We start from the raw sequence: 22,477 nt of genomic DNA on the forward strand, positions 1-22,477 counted from the left end.
TTTATGCAGACTTTGGTTTCTTTCTTGAAACTTATTCAATTTATTTGAACTGAAAAAATAAAACAATTGAACTGTTTTCTTCACTGTTTTCCTTAAACGATTATATTTGAAATGATATCCACTTACCATGTAAATGGTATAAGCTCTAAAAATAGATGTCATAAACTGATTTTAAATTTTATTTTAGCACTATGTGTTAAATCGTATCACCAAGAATAAATGTAGTACGTGGTATTAATTTTAACAGGGAAAGATAAAAATGTAAAAATTTATTTGAACCAGTACTGAAACTTTTCTTGGTTAAAACTTTTTTATAATAACCTGGCAATGCCAGATTTCAAAAATTGGCTAATTAACTGTCTTAAGCCTAAATTCTTGGTTAGCCTTTAATTTGACCCACCCCAGGACTTATAATCATTATGAAAATATTTATGTTTATATAAAAATGTTCAATATTTGATTATTTTTAATAAATTTAATTTGTGAGATTTTTAATGATATAATTTGCTTATTAATCAGTGGATGCCACCAATTTAAAATATTCACTTTTCAACTGAAAGTAGTCTTATTTATAGAAAAGAAGTATTTCTACCTCCTCCAAACATGTACATCTGTTTCTAATGCAAATAGCAAATCGGTGAGAAGTCGCTGGTGCATTGGAGACCATTTAAACTCAGGAATACGAAACATTGTAGTGCGTGGACCTGGGCTGAACTGGCGCCGCTGTTCCTCAGTCATTGGCATTCCTCGAAATCCTAAATCAACTCGGAGATCTCTGTCTTGTTGCGTGATAGACCGACCCTGAACAGCCTGGAGACAGAAAAGGGGAACATTTGTAGAGTGAAAAAGAAACACCTGATTTCAAAATGAAACTAGTCAGTACAGTTAAGTGAGTAAAGCTTTTGCATATGACTTTAGTAGGTTAGTATATTTTACATTTATTATTCACCTGGTGATTCCCTGCACAGGAACCTTTTTGAGAAGAAAAAGCTATTATTCTTTTTTTTATTTTGCTGCTTCAGAAACTAGGCAAGGTAACCTAAAACTTAAGTTTAACACCAAAGTTCACATTGAAAACCAGATCCTCTCTAACCCTCTTTATGAGTCTTTACATTAGACCACATTTCTTCCTTATAAAAGTAAGCCTATACTCAAAATGAAGAATACTGGGTATATGTCATCAACTAATTGTAATTAGAAACACAAGATTAAAAGAAATATTACTTGTACAGATTCAAGTTAACTTCAAAGTCTATTTCACTCAAAATACTTCGATTTAGAAAAATAAATGCCTTTTCTATGTTAGAAAACCAGATAAATGCCTGTGAACTTTGAGTGAAAACCAGGCAAGCCTAGAGATTATGCTCAGTAAACAATGCACCATGCTTTCCTTTATTTTAAACCTGGACTTAATTCAGTATTTCCATCCCCCGCCAATTATGACTGTAGCACAACTGCCACAAAAATGGAAATGGCAGTATTTAGTAGAGAAAAAAAAAAAATCTTTTCCACACACAGAATGTATTTTCAAAGATTCTGAGTACAAAGACACTAGCGAGGTATGGTTTACTCTCTGTAACCTAACTCTAATGGACACACGTTAAATGATTCTTTGATGACATTAAAAGGTGACTGGAGGGCTTCCCTGGTGGCGCAGTGGTTGAGAGTCCGCCTGCCGATGCAAAGGACACGGGTTCGTGACCCGGTCTGGGAAGATCCCACATGCCATGGAGCGGCTGGGCCCATGAGCCATGGCCACTGGGCCTGCATGTCCGGAGCCTGTGCTCCACAACAGGAGAGGCCACAACAGTGAGAGGCCCACGTACCGCAAAAAAAAAAAAAAAAAAAAAAAAAAAGGTGAATGGAAAACCTAGGCAATAACAACAAAAAACAAGTTTTAAAGGGTAAAAGTTTTCTTCAATTCTTAACCATAAGGTATTATCTAGTCTAGAAAATAAGTAAGTATAAACTCAGTGCTCAACAATTAAAATTCATATCAGAAAACATCATCTGTTTTTAGCTTTAGTATGGTGAGGCCCAAACTGCAGCACTAACATTTCCTCACCACCAAGCCTGAGAATCTCTAATTTTCTCATATGAATCCCTATCCATGTGGCTATAAAGAAAATTCTCACTGTTAATAATTCCAAATTTTCTCAGCCATATTACCTACCTCACAGGGTTGTTGTGAGGATTAAATCTGATAACATATAGCACAGTGCCTGGAACATAGTAGGCACTTGATAAAAACAGTTCCCTTTTCCCTTCCCCTTCATTTCATTTATCAGTTCAATCTGGGCTCCAAGTCCTCTTTTCTATAATCCACAGAACAGGGTTGGGCCTAAAGCTCAAAAGGTTAAAGTTAATCAAGTATTCAGAATGAAGATCTCGAATACAAATGTGTAAATGTAGTCACAGAGCCATAAAATGTTCAAACTGGTAGAGACCTTAAAGGTCACATTTCAATCTGGTACAATCTCTTGCACTGCATGAGAAAATTCAGGCCCAGAGAGGTTGAGCAAAGTTACGCAGATAGAATGTGGCAGAGCTGGATATATGATTCAGGTATTTTAAATTTCTTTTATATATAGAACCACACTACTCAATTCCATAAAGTATTATGCTATCATAATTAAATATAAACGTGGTGTGACTGGTAAGAAATTACTCTGCTTTGGTGCTAACAACTCTATATCTATTCAACGCATCTTTAGAACACATGTAGGATGACTTACTTGCGTCGTAGCAGTGGTCTGGATTTTACGGATTTCCTTTCCTGATTCTTTGCCATCATCAGATCTCTCAGTGTCTGAAATTACACTTCCTGCATCAATATTTGGTACAATTCTGCTACCAGAAGATTCAGTTTCCAGAGTCGTAGCAGTCATTTCAGCATACTCTAACCCTTTAGATGATGATGCTAAGTCTCTTTCAGAAATACTGCTCATTCCATCTGAAGTTGTATGGATTTTGAACTCTTTTTCTTCTATTATGCTTGATGTACAAGTTAAGTCTACACTACCAGTCATGTGAGCAAGCAATCCAAGATCATCACCAACACCAAGATGTACTTGCGTGTCCTGAATATTTGGAATAATGTGATTGCTAGAAAGTTCAGGAAGGAGTTTCTCCTCCTGTTTGGGTATTTTATCAAAGAGAAATGATGTGCTACTGTTGGGAAGTTCATCCTTCTCATCTGCTAATGTTATCAATGGACCGTTATCCTTTTCCTCATTTTTTTTAATGATACCAACACTTCCATGTACATTGTTCTGGAGTTTCTCAACAGCAGCACTGTATACATTATCCAACAAAGATTCAACCTCCACAAGAGCACCATTCTCTCCACCTACTAAATTTTCTGGTGATAAATCCATATCATCAAGCTTCACTTCTGTTGCTTCCACTTTCTCTGCTTTTATATCAACTAAAAGATCATGCACTTCCACATGTACAGCACTTCCCGGTCTATCTGAATTTCCAAGAATATCATCTGACACTTTTGTTGACATGAGCAAGTCTCTATTGTCTGTGCTGACAGGGTAATCTGTCTCACTTTCTGGGCTCTGGCTTTGTGAAAGGTCTTCTATCTCTCGAATTTCCATTCCACCTTTTGCTCCTGTTGTCTGCGATGAGAGGCCAGAGATGGTGCTCACATTCCCTTTCTTTCCCTTTTTAATGTTTTCCTCCTCTTGTCTCTGATATTCTTCATACATTTTAGCTAGGTATTCCTTATGTGCTTCATAAGTGACCTTAGGAATGGATAAAGAAAACATTAAGGCATTTTGTATATATTAAGAAGAAAAAAATGACAAATAAAATTATGATAATAATAGCAAAAATGGTGCAAATAATTTTAAGATTTCAAACATAGTGCATATTAATCCTAAGACAAATGCTTAGTTTCATCAAGTAATTGGAATATCATCAAAATAGTCATATATGACTTATTATATGACTTGTCCAAAAACACACAGTTAGGTAAACTAGCATTATTAAAGTTTTTTAAATAAAATGATATTTTCTTTTAGGTGAAGTATTTCAATGTTACCCTAGTTAATACGCCAGCTGAACTCCTACATATTCGGGTTATTTGAGCTAAAACAGAGAACTGGCTAATAATATACAATACCCAAAGTACTATTACTACATCAGTTTTCTATGACTCATATGTGTGACTATTGCAACAAGTGAGGTAAAAAAAAGACAACACATACCTATAAACATATAGTTATAAAATGTTAAAACTTTAAAATTTTATCTTTATATAGGCTACTTTAGTTTGTTAATTTACATAGGCTTGTTTAGGAATAATCAGTATATAGTTAGGAATAATCAATATATATTTATTGCACAAAGATTTGCAATGAGCTTCCCTATAAAATACTATTTTCAAACTTATTAGTGCAATGATAAAAGTGAGTTGCCAGGGTTTCCCTGGTGGCGCAGTGGTTGAGAGTCCGCCTGCTGAGGCAGGGGACACGGGTTCGTGCCCCAGACCAGGAAGATCCCACATGCCGCGGAGCGGCTAGGTCCATGAGCCATGGCCGGGGAGCCTGCGCGTCCGGAGCCTGTGCCCCTCAACGGGAGAGGCCACAACAGCGAGAGGCCCGCATACCACAAAAAAAAAAAAAAAAAGGTGCCAATATATTATAAAATATAAATTTGTAACAGAAATAAAAGGTCTTTAAAATTAAAAAAAGTTCAAAATCCTTCCTATAGACACATATGATATTAATTGATATTTAAATGATACTATGACAGAATTTTAGGTTGAGGGACCTTTCTTTGAAGATTATCTTAATATAAAACCCCCTTATTTTACAGAAAAGGAAATCAAGTCCCAAAAGCAGGGTTGGTAAACTATGGTCCATGAGTCAAATCTGCTTATCACCTGTTTTGGTAAATAAAATTTTATTAGAACACAGCCATGTTCATTCTTTACATATTGTCTATGGCTATTTTCATACTGCATGACAGAGTTGAGTAGTTGCATCAGAGGCTGTACAGCCCACAAAGTCTAAAATATTTACTATCTGCATCTTTAAAAACATTTTTCTACACAAAAGGATTAAATGAGTTTCCTAATGCCACGAAACTGAATTGTGGCATAGACTGAATCAAAAGCCAACAACTTCTGACACCCATCCTTTTCCTATGACACCACAAGATAAGATATATTAACTCTGAATTTCCAGAATCTAAGGTGTACATACTCTAAACTTTGACTACTTCCTTTTACCAAAAACCAGACCATATTTAAAATATAAACATATAGATTCTTATCATTAAAAATAAAGATAATGCAATTAAAAACAATACTAAACTTAAATACTTTAAATGTATTTATTATTCATTTGGAAATTAAAACAAGTTCTGATTACTTTAAAAAGGATTAAAAAGTATATATAAGACTCCGTTTCATGAGTAAGAACCAGTAGGGATGTCTGGGTTAGAAGGCTCAGATGCCAGCTCTCAGATCTGCTAGAAAAAGTATGTGGGGGGTGCCTCGAGAGTGTAAACTTCCTAATTTATAAACCTGAAGTTTCAATTATAGGGTCCCTAAAATACTTCAAGCTTTAAAAGTGTATGAACCGGGCTTCCCTGGTGGCACAGTGGTTGAGAGTCCGCCTGCCGATGCGGGGGACGCGGGTTCGTGCCCCGGTCTGGGAGGATCCCACATGCTGCGAAGCGGCTGGGCCCGTAAGCCGTGGCCGCTGAGCCTGCGTGTCCGGGGCCTGTGCTCCGCAATGGGGGAGGCCGCAGGGGTGAGAGGCCCGCGTACCGCAAAAAAAAAAAAAAAGTGTATGAACCGAGAGAGAAAAACAAAAACAGAAACAAGAACGGAAAAGAAAGAAAATTGGCATAAAGGAATCAGCCATAATGCAAGATGCCCACAAGATGGCACCAGATGAGTGTCTACAGGCATTTAATCCATAGCCGAAATCCTGATGATGTAAAATGTTAAATCCCTTGTTACCTTGGAATGGGCTATTGAGAGTGTATCCACCCAAACTCTCCAGCCTCCCCATTCATATTTGATTGCATGATACAAAAGAATCCGGAAGATATTGTAGACCATCTCCGTAATCTTCTGTTCCTCAGAATTTTTAGGATTGATATAGCCAAGAGAAAACATCCAATCCTGCCACACTGAACACTGCAATAAGCATCTAGTGGGGGGAAAAAATCATTAAAAATTGCTAAATTATATTAGAATTTACTATTTTGAAGTTGAGATAAATAGTGAAAATATGATCTCACTTAGATAAAGCAAGGTATACAGTCATTCTGCATATTTAATATTTAACCTGGAATGACTTTTCCCATTTTTCTACTTGGAAAAATCTGTATTATCATTTAAAATTGCTCTCCCAACTCTCCCAGTGAGATTTAGCTATTGTTTCGCTACTCCCTCATCACATGTAGCACTCACAAGGCACTTAACATATTAGAAATTAATCATTGCTTCACTGTTATCTTTCCCACTGAATTGCACTAAGACTATACAACAAGACAACCTGTGCAGCACAGTGCTTTATACATGGCAGACATTCAATCAGTAGTTGTTAAATTTAAGACTCATGCAGCAACCATGGCTTCATACTGTACCCCATGTCCTAGCTAACCAGCTTTAGAATGCATGACAATAATCAGTTATCAGACCAAGCTGAGAAAAGCACAGATGATCTCAGCAAATCCAACATCATTACATTTAAACTACTGTTGGTGGTAGACAGTTATCAGGAAAAGGGATGGTATATTTTAAATAAGGATTTTTGGATATTTATGTTTATATATACAGTTAAAATATAATAACCATAAAGTTAAATAAAATCATATAAAAATAAATAAAAGTATGCAGATTATATAAAAGAAACAAATGCCTTTTCTAATGATTGAAAGTATTTAGCAAAATAGGAAAGATTTGAAAATTTTTTCTTTGAAAGATTGGAAATAAAGGAGAGAAAATAAGATTAGTTAGGAAATAAAGTTTTGTTATAGTATTCAAGCTGCTCACCTTCTATTCTCCCGGCTGTTACTGAAAAGTTTTATCATATCAGATAAAAACAAACGACGAACTTCCATCAGTTCTGCACTTGGTGTAGAGTTTTTTAACAAAGTTGCCACCACCTTAAGAATCACTGCAAATGAACAAAAAATTATAGTAAAGATTTATAACTACATCATATCTTCTGCTCAAAAAATATTTACTGATTTTCAACTAAGTGCTTAGCACTATGGTAGGTGAGTTTTAAGTGTCATAAATGAAACTATGTGAACGCCATACTGACTGAGGTGGTTAGCAAAAGTTTTGATTTATTTTCACATGTTACCATGTTACTACTGCATTACAATAAAGAATTGCTGGTTTGCTCACTTGGATTCTGAATTTTCACTGTAGAATCTGGCTCTGGATGTGGTTTGTGTACAACTTGAGTACATACTTGCTCTGTCAAAATCTGAAAGATGAAGAATTTGAATTTCATTTAGAAAATAAATTTATAATTGCAAATTATAGATATACAAAGACTCTGCAAAAAAAATGTCAATTTGTTCAAATCAAAAGAAGCATCTCTTTTAAGGGTCTTCTAGTGAATTCCACATACTTCTAAACTCTTTAATTCTATAGTCTTCAAATTTTTACAGATAAAGACAAAACCAGGACCAGTATCTATAGAAGGAAAGATTAATTAGGAACTCCAAGAACTAACTCCGTTTGAAATCACTTTTCAGTGTACATCTTTAATACTTTTAAGTTGTGAACTGTAAACATTTGACTGTTATTTCATCATTAATAAAAAAAAAAACTTAGAAAATCAGTAAGAAAATAATGTCTGAGCCTGGGTCCTAACTTCAAGTGAAGTGTGATATGGGAAAAATCTTTATAAAAAATGTGGCTCGGGCCTCCCTGGTGGCACAGTGGTTGAGAGTCCGCCTGCCGATGCAGGGGATGCGGGTTCGTGCCCCGGTCTGGGAGGATCCCGTGTGCCGTGGAGCGGCTGGTCCCGTGAGCCATGGCCGCTGGGCCTGCGCGTCCGGAGCCTGTGCTCCGCAACGGGAGAGGCCGCAGCGGTGAGAGGCCCGCGTACCGCAAAAAAAACAAACAAAAAAAAATGTGGCTCATTGTCATTTACCAATGAGTTTTTTTTTAAACTTCTTTCAAATAACAAAAAATGACAAAAGTTGACCAAATAAAGGAAAGACAGACTCTAAACCATTTACTAATTTTTCCACTAACACCCAGACTCTATGAGTACAGGATTCTTATACATCTTTTTCACTGCTACATTCCTAGCAATTAGCAAAGTGCCTAACACACTGCCAGCAGTCAATAAACATTTGTTACATTTAAGAATGAATAACTTAATTATATATAAAATATGGATATATGACTCTTCACTGTATTTCAGGCTATATAGCCTGTGTTTACCTCTATTCTTCCATATATTAAAAAATCCAATGAGATTATACTTAATAAAGATATCATTTTAGGGCCTCCCTGGTGGCGCAGTGGTTGAGAGTCCGCCTGCCGATGCAGGGGATACGGGTTCGTGCCCCGGTCTGGGAGGATCCCATATGCCGCGGAGCGGCTGGGCCCGTGAGCCATGGCTGCTGGGCCTGCGCGACCGGAGCCTGTGCTCCGCAACGGGAGAGGCCACAACGGTGAGAGGCCCGCGTACCACAAAAAAAAAAAAAAAAAAAAAAAAAAAAAGATATCATTTTATATTATGATTTAATTTCCTGTGTAGGTTAAAATGCTAAGTTCTGAATGAAACTTTTTAAATAGTTTAACCCGAAGTAAGATACAAAAACTTTGAGGAAACTATAAAACTTAGTTGAGAGCTTAGTTGTACATAGCTACTTGTGAAAGTTGGGGATGGAGAGTAAATTAATCAAGAGACAGGTATGATCCTTTCAGATTAGAAAAAGATCATGACATCCAGCAGTGGCATTTTTCTTACCTTTCTGCTCAGACTTAAAAAAAAATAAAAGAAGATAGGACATTTACTTAGGTGTATTAAGAATGTATATCAAAAAGGTATTGACTTGAAATAAAAACTAACCTACTATTATTAAAATGATAAATATAGGGCACAAATACCCCTTTCTTCGCTGCCATACTTTTACTGAAACACTTGCTTGTTTAAACAGTGCCTCAGAATTTTCTGAACAGAGCACTAGAGACATGCACTACTCATCAGTTGGACCTGACAAAAAAGGGATAAAAATTTCTTTGAAAACCATACACCAAAGAACAATTGGTGGTTGGTATATGCCTACAAGGAGTTTTCACACCAACCTGCCCAAAAAGTCCTGGTGTAGACCTACAGCCCAGTCAACAAGATCCCAAGAATTCTGGTTACAAATACAGAGATTCAAACTAACTACAGACAAGCTTGGAAAAGACTATGCCATACTCTTCCATGATACAGAACTGTCAAAACTTTTTCACCCCAAAAAGAAGAAAGCTCACTGTACAGAAAACAAAATTTATCTCAAAGAACCTTCATTCAGTTTTATATTGTTGCCCTTTTAAACCCCTATTTGATCATCTAAGAATGAGGGTAATAACTGCCTTGCCTATCTAATAAAGCTGGTAGGAAGATCAAATAGGGCTATATATGTAAAAGTGTTTTGAAAACTATATGTCATAGTTTATTTAAATATGAGTTTAATTACAAAAATATATTTAGAAATTCAATTCAGCATGTATTTATAAGAACCAGTTATGTGCCAACATTCTGCTACATATTTGAAATGGGAAACATAGTTGCTAGGTAGAACTATACTTCTAGAAAAAAACATTTAATCAATATTGAGGAGACAGGCTCAAATCCGAATAAAGACACAGACCTACTAGAGCATGGACTTGAGGATATGGGGATGGGGAAGGGTAAGCTGTGACAAAGTGAGAGAGTGGCATGGACATATATACACTACCAAACATAAAATAGATTGCTAGTGGGAAGCAGCCGCACAGCACAGGGAGATCAGCTAGGTGGTTTGTGACCACCTAGAGGGGTGGGATAGGGAGGGTGGGAGGGAGGGAGACGCAAGAGGGAAGAGATATGGGAACATATGTATATGTATAACTGATTCACTTCATTATAAAGCAGAAACTAACACACCACTGTAAAGCAATTATACTCCAATAAAGATGTTAAAAAAAAAAAAAGAACCTATGTGAGTTTTAAAAGAGGGGGAGGGAAATAAATAAGAAGGCAAGGAGAGATGAATGTATATATAAACACTTAATGAAAGGATAGGATTCAAGATGGGCCATGAAGTTTGACTGGACTTGGTTAGAGACATGCATAGGAAATTAACCCTGCCCCCGCACCATAACAAAATAGGATGGAGGGTTCAGAGCCAGATACGGACATGAAATCCAATGTGTATTTACCCCTTATAACACATCTCAATTCACACAAGCTCAATAGCCAAATGTGGCTATCATATTGGACAGGGCTGGGAAACAGTGAATTAAATCATGGAGGTAACTTGATAAATATGCTATTTATGGACACAGATCTGAGTCCAGCATTCTACATTTAAGCATTATTTTATAAATGGCATTATCTCGTAATTCATGGGTCACAGAAAGACTTCAGGCTTAAGCAGGAGATACTGGAGCTTCCTCTCTGACCTACTGACTTGCCGGACTTATCAAGCATAAATCATTTTGGATTAGTAGGCTCGACTTACGAGACAGGAATAGTACTGGTTTATTTCTTAAAATGGCAAACTATTAACCCCACTGTTACATCCAACTGCTGCTGTAGGTATTCAGGGGGGTCAGAAAACCTTTGTATTTATACAGTTTGGACAAGCTCTATTACTTTTTTGACTCTTGGTTTCTTTATCTGTGAAAAGAATGTTTGAATAAGATGATATTTAACATACTACCTACACATAAGATTCTATAATTTTGAAAAAAAAGTTTTATTATGAGATACTTAAAGGTTTTAAAGTTACTACCCCTTTGTAAAAAAAACTGTGTCCAGTAATGTTATACCCTTACTGAAAAAGATAAAGTAAAAAATATACATTAAAAAAATCAGTTCATTATTTCCATGGGAAACAGCTCTTCAGATGACAAGATCCCATACCTGATGGCCTCTGTCTACGGTAAGTGTTGAACTGAATTATAGGAATAGTATGTAAAGAGAAATAGTAAATCCAAACCTACAAAGTAAAATTAATATCACAATATTTAAAAAAAGCATTGGATCAATAATCATATATTGTTGTTCAGACAGATCTACAAGTATATTAAATAGAAAAATCTAGTTTTGTCTTCAGGAGACATATTCTACAATCTAACAAAAAATTTTAAGTGTATTAGGAAGTGCTACAAATCATTAAGAAAACATAATAATCCATAATTTAGAGATGGAGTAACAAAGTAAAAATAAAGTAAATAAAATGTAAGATACAAATTTTACAAATATTATAATCCTCAAAAAAATATTTGTATAAAGAATAGCCTTGAGTAATTTCAAAGAGGATTCATTAAAGCCAACTCATTTCATTATATGATCTATAAGAATAAATTCACCTCAGGAAACTAGGAGATAGGGATGTTTTTTCAATTAAATTTTCTTTTGTTTTTAGAATAATTTAAATAGATTTTTAGATCTTCAAAGCTTATGCAAAGTTGTCTGACATATCCTGCTAAAAACTCTAAATTACTTTGTCCTTTAATATTTACTGTTTATTTTATCATAGGCATCTTATCAGATTTAGAATTTTAAAGATCACAGTGACATAATCTTTACAATAACTGAACTTCCAAACACTTTGTGAAAACCACACATTCTAAAATATCATTATCAATACGGTAGGTTTGACAGAGTTCTTTATTATTTCTGTACTTGATTTTATACCTTTCTACAGTTGTAGTAATATGTGTTCTGATACAATGTTTGGAGTTAAGGTAATTTTCTCAAACCAAAAAAGAAAATGAAGATAAAATGAGCTTTCAAACTGCAGATTATCAACCAACTAATTCTTGCTAGGGGTACAGGCCTTGGTTGATGTTCACATAGTAAATCAAACTCAAGTTAGTTGAATTTTCTTTCTTTAGTTAAATTTCACTTACTATTTGATGAGAATTTAAGGTCGAACCTATCACTTGGGTTCTCATTTTTTGGGGGGGTAGGGGGTCATTGGGAATGAATTTTAATTTTTTTACAACCAGATGCCACTCTCCAAAATGATGCAATCTTTAAACTTTGTTGATCTAGAATTAGTCATCCACCATCCTGTCACTGATATTACAATTTGATTTGTTAGTAGTAGTAAACCATCTGTTGAAGTCCTTTTCTACTTTTTTGTGGAATCAACAGTGCTAAACAATCATACCGTAACCATCTTTCTTTTCTGACCTTTTGTACACTTAACTTTTCTTTTTAGAGTGTCATACTTAACTCAGGGCCCTTCATTCCAATGAACCATGATTATTTTTCTACTTTGAAAGCCTATATTATTGCCAAATTGGTCAGATGGAGGCCCTGAAAGTTAGTTTCTTCATTATTTCCAAATCTCTGCAACATCCAATATCCAACATCCAGTATCAGAAGATCCAAACTTTCCCTGACTTTCTCCACCTAAGTTATGGAATCAGAGATAAAATCCGGACACTAAGAGAGTGCCTATGAATATAGATGGTAGTACAGATGCTGCTGCACTTGCTGTTGAGCCACTTTTCAGGAAGACAAGTAGAATTACATATGCATGTATATATACATGGGACATTTTATTTTAAGGTTACAAGCACATGATGATCTTTCAAATTCAACATATAATGTTATGTGGAACTTTTATTTTAATGTAAGGTTTCATTGACTACAAAGACTTTCTACTCTATTAACACTAATAGGTCAAAACAAGCAAGGGTCAGAAATTTGTGGAGGAAAGAGAATGATTAAAAACATATACAGGCATCATTGACCAGAGCAAGAAAACCAAGGTAAAGATACAAGTTAAACCAAGAAGGAAGAGATATGGGGATATATGTATATGTATAACTAATATGTATAACTGATTCACTTTGTTATAAAGCAGAAACTAACACACCATTGAAAAGCAATTATACTCCAATAAAAACGTTAAAAAAAAAAAGATACAAGTTAATCAGTATTTGACACTAGCATTCAGAACCCTAATCTGATATTGCAGCAAAGTTTTGATTCAGAGGAGGACTTTAATACTGTCAACTGAGGGTAGATTCTGATATTTTTTTGCCTTATGCACATATACTATGAGAAATGCCTATTTTATGACCATTTATTAGTGGTATGGCATAGAGCAAATTATTTAACCTGTGAGCCTCAGTTTGTCTGTTTAAAAAGGCAATAAAAATACCAGCTTCATAGCAATATTGTAAGGATTTGAGATAATGTATGTAAAGTACTTACCAAGGGGGTTATCATAGTAAGTACTCAAAAAAGGCAGTTACTATTATTAGGGAAATATAATAATATCAGAATAAAGATGCTCTGCATAGGATAGGCCTTTCTATTAGTGCTTATTCAGTTCTGTAGGCAAAATATTGGAGCAATACTAAAATATTACTATAATTTTAAAAAAGCAGCACTCTGGAGGGTAAAGTTTACAAATCATGTAATTTGAGGAATGACTGACACAAAGTAGGAATATTAAGCTTAGATGAAAAAGACAAAGTAGCCAAAAGAGTTTTCTTCATTTATTTAAAGGGCAGCAACTCTTAAATTTACTGATGAGAATATAAAACCAGAGGTAAAAAAATTATGCCCTGTAGGCCAAATCCAGCCTAGCATCTGTTTTGTAAGTACAGTTTTATTAGACAGCCACACTCATCTGATTCATATTTTCTATGGCTACTTCTGAGCCACAACTGCAGAGCTGAGTAGTTGCAACAGAGAGCATATATAACCTGCTACTATAAACTGAATGTTTGTTGTGCCCCCCAAAATTCATATGTTGAAACCTACATTTGCTATGGCTTTTAGCACAACTAGAGTCTCCTTGTATAACAGTCACAATGTTTTGCTATCTACATCTATAACAAAATAACCCACGCTCCACTATATGTTAAAGTGTGAGATGTGGAGTCCACTTTTCTCTTGTTTTGACATGATGGATATACACTGTTATTAAAAAAATATATTAGGTTGGGCAATACAGGTGGTACGTGAAACAGTGTCCAGTTACTGCATTGTACCGAGCAGCAATGTGAAGATGACAAACGTTCTCTGTTGCAAGTACTCAACTCAGCTACTATAATGCAAAAGCAGCCATTGGCAATATGTAAGGGAATGAGCATGGCTATGTTCCTACAAAACTATTTATGTACACTGAAATCTAAATTTCATATAAGGCTTACATGTCATACATTATTTTTCTTTCGATTACTTTCAACCATTTAAAAACATAAAAACAAGGCCCTACAAAGACAGGTGCTTAGAGTTCGCTAATCTTTGTGCTAGAGAAAAGAAGTAGGACCTCTGAAAATTAGCTGCAGGAAAGTAAAATGAAGGTTAATATAAGAGAACATTCTTAATATTTTACTGGTATTCAAAATGAGGTAGTACACACATTTCACAGAAAATAATGAACACAATTTGTATGGCCATCTGTTAGAAATAATTAAGAAAAGGATTTCTGAATTGAGATAATGGGATCTAAAGTTTCTCCAGATACCATTTTTACAAATAATTCTTACCTACATTTTATCCCAGTCTCAACTCTAGGTTAATGTTAGTAGTTGCTACATATCAGAGACAGAGAGAGGGAAAAGTGGGGAGGGTAAGGGGAGGGAAAGAACAAATAAATAATGCATAATGGAGGTGATTTATGTGAGAAAAACTCTGCAAAGGCAATCAGCCAACCCATACTCAAAGAAAACGCCTAGGCCCAACATAAGAAGATTGGCAAATAAATGTACACGGATATGTTTTAAACAAAAATTTTAAAATGTAAGTATGTGTTCATCTTTTTTTTTTTTTTTAAGGATTACTGCCTTTTTAGATTAACTGACCAACTGCTATTCCAATCACAGAGGGCTTCCACTGCATACATTTAAAATTAGTATCACACATTTTAACTTTTTACCTCATAAAGTGTGTTGTACGTGGTGACAGTCACAGTGTTTGTATGCAACATCAGCCTCTCTCCAAGAAGAGTAAAAAGACTGTGGGTATGCATAATTTCAACTTTTCTCCTGGAGAAACAGGGGCAAAAAAAAAAAAAAAAATCATACTAGGAAACACACTGGATTTTCTAAGCACAAGATGTTAGGATAAGCAGTAAAATCTATAAGCAGATACAGAATTACGTAAGTAATGTTTACTAACTTCCATCTACTAAATGACAGTTTATAGCATAGCTGTCTTCTAAAATACCAAGACTACTACTTAAACACTTCTCAAAATGTCCGCACAAACTAAAATGTTAAGTATACAAATTATAAAACACTGTATAAATGTTGACAGCTATAATTTTCAAATTTCTAATAGCTATTTAGGAGTTATTTTCTTAGGTTAAATTATTAGTTTCCCTTAACACAGAGACAACAGAATTTTCAATCCTTTCTGTCCAAAGTCTATGAAATAATCTATGTAAAACTTTAGTAACAAAAATGTATAAGTATGGTTACAACTGAATAGAAAGCAAAATAATTTGACAGAAGGAAAGGGAACTCATTACTGCTTGTATCTGTGGCTCACTTAACTGTTGGCCCATTTAACTGCTCGCCTACCAAATCCATACTTAGAATAGAAAGCTCTATTAAAGTCCTCCTGGAACACTTAGCTCCAGCCCAGGGAATTACTACATGCCTTTCATTCATGTCACTTTCTTAGAAGTCAAGATCTGGAACTTCTTGGCCCCCAACGCTCAGTATTTCATTTCTTACCTTGATTTTCTATTGTCTCCTGTGTGGATTTGGCAACTATAACACAAACTGACTAGGTAATCACCAAACGTTTGTTCCTTTCTTCCTGAGCCCACAGCTATACTATAATTCCAGCCTCTCTTACAGCTATGTGTGGCCACTGAGTTCTAGCCAATGGAACCCAAGAAGAAAAGTTGTGGATCATTTTTAGGCCTGGGCTACAGAAAAAATACTCATGTACTCTTCCATGCTCTTCCTCAAGGCAGCAACACAGGAGCCTTATGATGAAGACACAGAGGTACTAGATGAAAGAAGCAGCGTGGGTCTCTAAAGCACAGCTTGAAGAAAATCAACTGCTGAGGATACCCATTTGGATTTTAAGTGAATAAGAAAGAAACTACTAGTTTGGTAAGTTCCTAAAACTTCACTGTTTGTTACAGGAGCTATTGCTACCTGAATTAGTGCACAAATCAAATAATGAACCATTTATCTGGGCACCACTCACCTGGAAATCCTCTCTTCTAACATCAGCCTTCAAGCTTCACACTGCACAACAAAAGAGGCAGCACAGCTATTTCCCCTCACCCAATCCTCCTCAGCCCAGAGAAGGAAACAGCAATTACCTAAATCCAAAAGGAACCTAGGGCAAGTGTCTAATGGCTGTGTTTGTAAAACACTTAAGACTGGGACAAGTCAAATGGTCATTAAAAAAAATAAATAAATAACAAGACAGATGGATATTCTGGGATTATGAAGGGGAAGACTTTAGTCTCTTCCATCTCAAGCCACACCTAAGGAAAGGAAGCCTGACACTTTCATTTGCTCCCAATCAAGAAAAACAAATGCCAATGTATATCTCTTGATATATCTCTTTGATACACGGAGCTGGTAAAAGTCATTTAAATTTGGCTATCTGGAATTTAGAGTAATTTCTTAACTGGGACACCATAATTTCAACTACTAAAGAAATTCATGCTCTCTTGACTATCTCCTCCAAAGTAAATGTTTACAGAGCAGCTTAATTCTACCTCTTAGGGGGACTTGAAGAATACTGCACATACCAGGAAAAAGATGAGTCAGCTTTCTCTTGCAGTTTTCTTTGAAACAATGCTCACCAATAAATGCTGTCTCACAGCAATCAAGAGATAGCCAAAAGTGGCATCCATCATTTCAGGCATAAAATGGGCATGCTGGCCCTGTACATCACATGATTTTGTTTCCCAGAGGACCTCTAATGAAAGACCCAGCTCTATGTATTCAGTTCAGAAAGGCTTCACTAGGGTATATATTCGAGAAACTAACAACTTGAACCTGTTTAACTTTAAGACCTAAACAGACTTCAGACTTTAGTGCCTAGCTGCTTTACCTTTTAAATTTTATAGGACTTCTGCCCACTTGGATTGAGTGCAATCTATTTTTTTAAAAGAGTAACCTTTTAATCTCGTACAAATTATACATTTATTAGCTTACTAACCATTCCATTAAAAACACACACCAATTAGTTATTAGTTAGAATTAGTTATTCACAAAACAAGTATTTTGGGGGGGATGACCAAAAAATACCTCTTGTAACAAATTCAGAGAATGTGTTGGAACAGGACAAAGAAAAAAAAGAAAACCCATAATTCTATAACCCAGATAATCACTATAAATATCAGTTGATGTTTTCCAGACTAATTACGTTGCACATAAGTATATGATAGATAGATATAGATGATATCAATACAATGGAAATAATTCTACATAAGATAATTTGTAGCTTGTCACCTGTAAAACAACAATATTATGTCTTAAAATGTCAGTTATTAAATATAGTTTATAACTAGAATGTAGCATAATTTATCCATTCACTACTGTTGGCCATTTATGTTATTTTCAAATTTTTTTCTACCATAAACAAAACTTTGTCCTTTTACATAAATCCTTCGGCATATCCATAGTCATTTCCTTAGGATAAATTCTTGTAATGAAAATTATAAGGTTAAAACTTTTAAGTTTAATTTTATTTTATGAGACTTTGAAGTTTATGACCTCCAAAAATATGTACATTCATACTCCAACATCAAGGTACAAATTACCAGCAGTTTCACCAATCCTATGTATTATAATAATAATAAAACAGTCAAATGCAAAAATTAGGGCTTGGAGAGAAAAGATGAGAGAGGAAACATGGTTTGGGGTAAGACTCCAATTCATAAATTAAACAGTTTTTTGCTGCTAATTATTGAATAATTCACATTTTAATAATGTTCCTCATATCTAAACATACATACATTAGCATGTGTACCTGGGGTTTCTATTCACCTCTTTTTTTTAGTTCATTCCTTTGTATAAGGTCTACTAGACTTATCACAATACACACTCATTATACTTATTTTTTAATCTTTCACTGACTTTTTTTTACTTGTTTGTTCACCTGAGTTAGCTTTACAACAATTTTTGAAATTTTTTAAAGAAAACTTGGAATTTTTATCAAAACTGCATTAGGTTTATAAGTTCAGTTCAATACAAATCTATCTATATCTAATTGAGTCTTTCAATTAAGCTACGTGGTATAGCTCTTCCTTACTGCAGCTACTAAATTTTTTCATGATTTTCAGGAAATACATTAAAATATTATTTACATTTTCAATTTCCTTTCTAATAAACTGAAAGTAAGATCATTTTAGGCTACTATTCTATATATTATTCTATAGTTAAGAATCATTAGTTATTCAAATAATGGACAGTATTATACTTTTCAAACTCCTTTAATCTACCAGGAGAATTGTAAAATTTTTTGAGGTTTTAACCTAAATTTCTTCAGCCTTTTACTTTGAGGTTAAGAAGGGATAAGCTACAGGAACTCAATAATACATGCATCTGTCGGTGTTTATGAGAAATTGTATCAAAACACAACTATGAACTAAAGGACCATAGCATGGTTCTGTTGAAATATCAGATAGTGATTACTAGTGAAGCAAAACAGAATTATGTTCTGTGCACCTGTACTTTTACCTTGTTTATTAGTGATCTTACTCTTCCCACCTTTTATCTGATGGAAGAAGTAGTATGTATATGTATAGAGAACCCCCCCAAAAAGTATTTAAAAATAGTTGTAGCAAAATGATGTTATTACCAAGGACTAGAAGTGAACATCTTGTATGCTGTCATAACATATTTTCTTATAATTACTATAATCTGGCCTATAATTCTGAAGGCCCTTCTTCATTCCCAAATTTTTCCATTTTATATTAATGACATATGAAAAAGTTTTATCCATTTTATTGATTCCTTCAATAAAATTACTCTTGTAGTCAGTGATCCCTTCAACAGTTTTTGTTTTATTTTCTTTCTTGATGCCAGTCTTCACCTTTATTAATTTGTACTTCCTACCTTACTCTGTTGTCCTTTAATCAATGCTGCAATATGAGTATACATTCCTATCATTATCTTTTTCTTCAATATTGGAAGTATTTACTTCTGAGTATGTTTTTGCTATGATGCATAGACAATTTTAAAGAACTTATTTTCATTTTATTATCTTCTCTTCACTAGCAGGTTTTTGGGAACGTTTCTTAATTTCTAAATAGTTGAATTTTTTTTTGCTCAATTGTTTTTTAATTTCTAATTTTATTACCTTACGGTCAGAAAATGGTGCCAGTAAAATCTCTACTGTGTCCACATTGTTTACTTTATGGTCAAGGACATTATTTTTTATTTTAGTAAATATCTTATAGCCATAAAGTATATTTTCAAAGCATGTAAGATTGAACATATATCTACCGAGTCAAGTTTTATGAATATATACTCAATTTCTCTATATCTTTATATGTTATCTATTCAATTAGCCTCATTCTGAAGGAGAAATACTGTCTAGACTATTGTATCTTATCAATTACTTATAGCATCTCTAATGGTTTTCCTTACATATTTGAATGCAATATTTGATGCTTTGAGGCTTATGACCATAACATCATCTACTTAAACTGTGCCTTTCATCAATGTATAATGTCTTCTAATTTTTTGTTTTGAACTTTTAACTTCAAGTTCAACTGATTCTATTTTGTGCTTTCAGATCACATCTGATTTCTATAATGCCAACGAAGTTCTGAATTCTTTTTCTGTTATCCCTTTCCTTACCCATTTATTTTTTTAAGATCTGATTTTTTAAAAAGAAAGGAAATCATATAATAAATACTCATGTAGCCACCATTACTACAACTTAAGAAATAAAGTATTAAAATAAGCACTTCTGGGTACCTGTCCATGAGCCCATCCTTTTCACTATGTTTTGGGGTAAATGATATCATGAATTTGCTTTTATATAGCCATGCATGTCTTTATACTTTTATTAGATATGTACCTATTCCTAAACTATTTATTTTATATTTTCATATTTTTGAAGTTTAGATAAATGATATCACTACTATACATCCTTCTACAACTTGCTTTATTGCTTCATATTAGGTTTATGAAAGTTAACTTTTGTTAATTCATTTTCAAAGTTGAATATATCCAATTGTATGAATATACCTAAATTCATTTCTGTTATCCTACTGATACTCTTTTACGTTGTTTCCAACTTTTCATTATTACCAATGATGTTACATTGAGCATTTGTGCACATACATGAATGTCTCCATGTCACGGAGACAATTAATAATTAGTCATAGAGTAGCTTCATCTTTTTGAAAACTGTCAAATTGTTCCCAAATGTGATTGTAACAATTATACAACTCCACCAGTGATCTGAAAGTCTCTTAGCATATCCTCGCCAACACCTGATACTGTCAAAAATTTTAAAGCTTATCACCCTAGTGGGTATTAAAGGTAACTTTAAAATTTTGTACTTTTGATTGCTACCGAAGTCGAGTATCTTTCCATATGCTTATTAGCCAAATCAAGTTTGCTCTTCAGTGAACTGTTTATATTCTTCATTCTCCTAATGGTTTTTCTTTTTCTTATTAGTTTGCATGATTTTTCACAGGGTCAGGATACAAACCCACTGCATTACAAATAAACTGCAAATATCATCTTTCACTTTGTGGCTCATCTTTTCACTTCTTATGGTTTTAAAACATGTTATATTTTAATGATCACATTTATCAAATTTTTCCTAGATGATTTATGTATGTTTACTTAGTAGTTTACAAACCCTTCCTTAATCCAAGGCAATAACACTATTATCCTACATTTTCTAAGAGTTTTAAATTTTGCTTTTCAAGTTTTTATTAGCTTTATTGAGGTATAATATACACACCATAAAATTCACAAATTTTATATAAGTGTACAAGCCAGTGCTTTCTTAAAGACCTTATAGAGTCATGCAATCATCACTACTATCCAGTTTTAGAACATTTTCATCACCCTAAAAAGTTCCCTTGTGCCCATCTGTAGGCAATCCCCACTTCCATCACTAGCCCCATGTGACCACCAACCTGCATTCTGGATATTTCATATAAATGGAATCATACAATATATAGTCTTTTGCATCTGGCTTCTTTCATTTAGCATAATGTTTTTAGGAACTCATTCATGTCATAGTATGCATCAGTAATTCATTTTTCAATTGTGCAATAGTATTCCATCATATGGGCCTATGATATTTCATTTATTTATTCACCACTTGGTGGAATTTTGGATAGTCTCAAGTTTTTGCCTATTATGAATAACGGTACCAAGAACATTCATGCACAAGTCTAGCTGTGAACATATGATGTCATCTTTCCTGGGCAGACACCTAAATATAGAAATATCTGGTTGTATAATAAGTGCTACATTTTTTAAGAAATTAGAAAACCCTCTTGGAACGCAGCTGGAGAATCTTACATTCTCATCAGCAATGCATTAGGATTCAATAAATTGTTATGTGCTGTGGTTTTGCTTTTATTCAAATCAAATTATTTTCTATCTTTCTTTGTGATTTCTTTTTAGATCCAGGAGTTATTTAGAAGTGTGCTATTTACTCTATCTAGCAATTTCTCAAATCTCTTTTTTGTTGATTTCTAATTTAATTTTGTTGTAGTCAAAGAACCTTGTTTGATCTCAATTCTTTTAGATTTACTGAAACTTGTTTTATGTACTACAGCCCAACCTATATTATATTCTGGAGAATGTTGCAAATGAAGCTTGAAAACAATTCTGCTGTCTTTAGGTACAGTGTCCTATAAATGTCATTATATTATTCAACATGATGTTGAACAGGAGTGGTGAAAACAGGCTTTGATTAATTGTTAGTTATGCAAAGGATTATTTCTAACATTTCACCACTAAATAGGTCTGTGTTAAGTTTTGGGTAGATACATGTTATCAGGTAAAATAAATCATTTTATATTCGTGGTTTCCTAAGAATTTTTATGATGAATGCGTAATTAATTTTACAAAAAGTTTTTTGTACCCATTATGATTATATAGCTATTCTGTAATTTGTTAATAAGTAGACCATATTAAAAGATATCCTAATGTTAAAGTACTCTTACATTCAGCATAACATTTAGAATCTAGGGGAAAAAAGACAAAACATGTTTCTTCATTTATTGTAATATTTAGAGCTGTAAGTTGCCTCCAATACCACTTAGGCCAACTCTCAAAAGTATAAATATGCAAACATATTAA

The 22,477-nt window shown here is 34.1% G+C and overlaps 1 protein-coding gene across 3 annotated transcripts in view; it reads right to left on the reverse strand.

The window, feature by feature from the left end:
* The window catches only part of NBEA (neurobeachin), a gene marked incomplete at both ends in the record, with an annotated part of 605,261 nt that overhangs the window by 432,853 nt on the left and 149,931 nt on the right, over positions 1-22,477 (reverse strand). For all 3 annotated transcript variants that reach the window (XM_079722002.1, XM_079722001.1, XM_079722000.1), the window contains 6 exons: positions 593-810; positions 2,736-3,752; positions 5,981-6,173; positions 7,022-7,145; positions 7,382-7,463; positions 15,100-15,208. In XM_079722002.1, coding sequence (XP_079578128.1) covers positions 593-810; positions 2,736-3,752; positions 5,981-6,173; positions 7,022-7,145; positions 7,382-7,463; positions 15,100-15,208 — 1,743 coding nt within the window. The remainder of the gene's footprint in view (positions 1-592; positions 811-2,735; positions 3,753-5,980; positions 6,174-7,021; positions 7,146-7,381; positions 7,464-15,099; positions 15,209-22,477) is intronic.

This window comes from Hyperoodon ampullatus (assembly GCF_949752795.1).
Source record: "Hyperoodon ampullatus genome assembly, chromosome: 16".
NCBI classification, from domain to species: Eukaryota; Metazoa; Chordata; class Mammalia; order Artiodactyla; family Ziphiidae; genus Hyperoodon; species Hyperoodon ampullatus.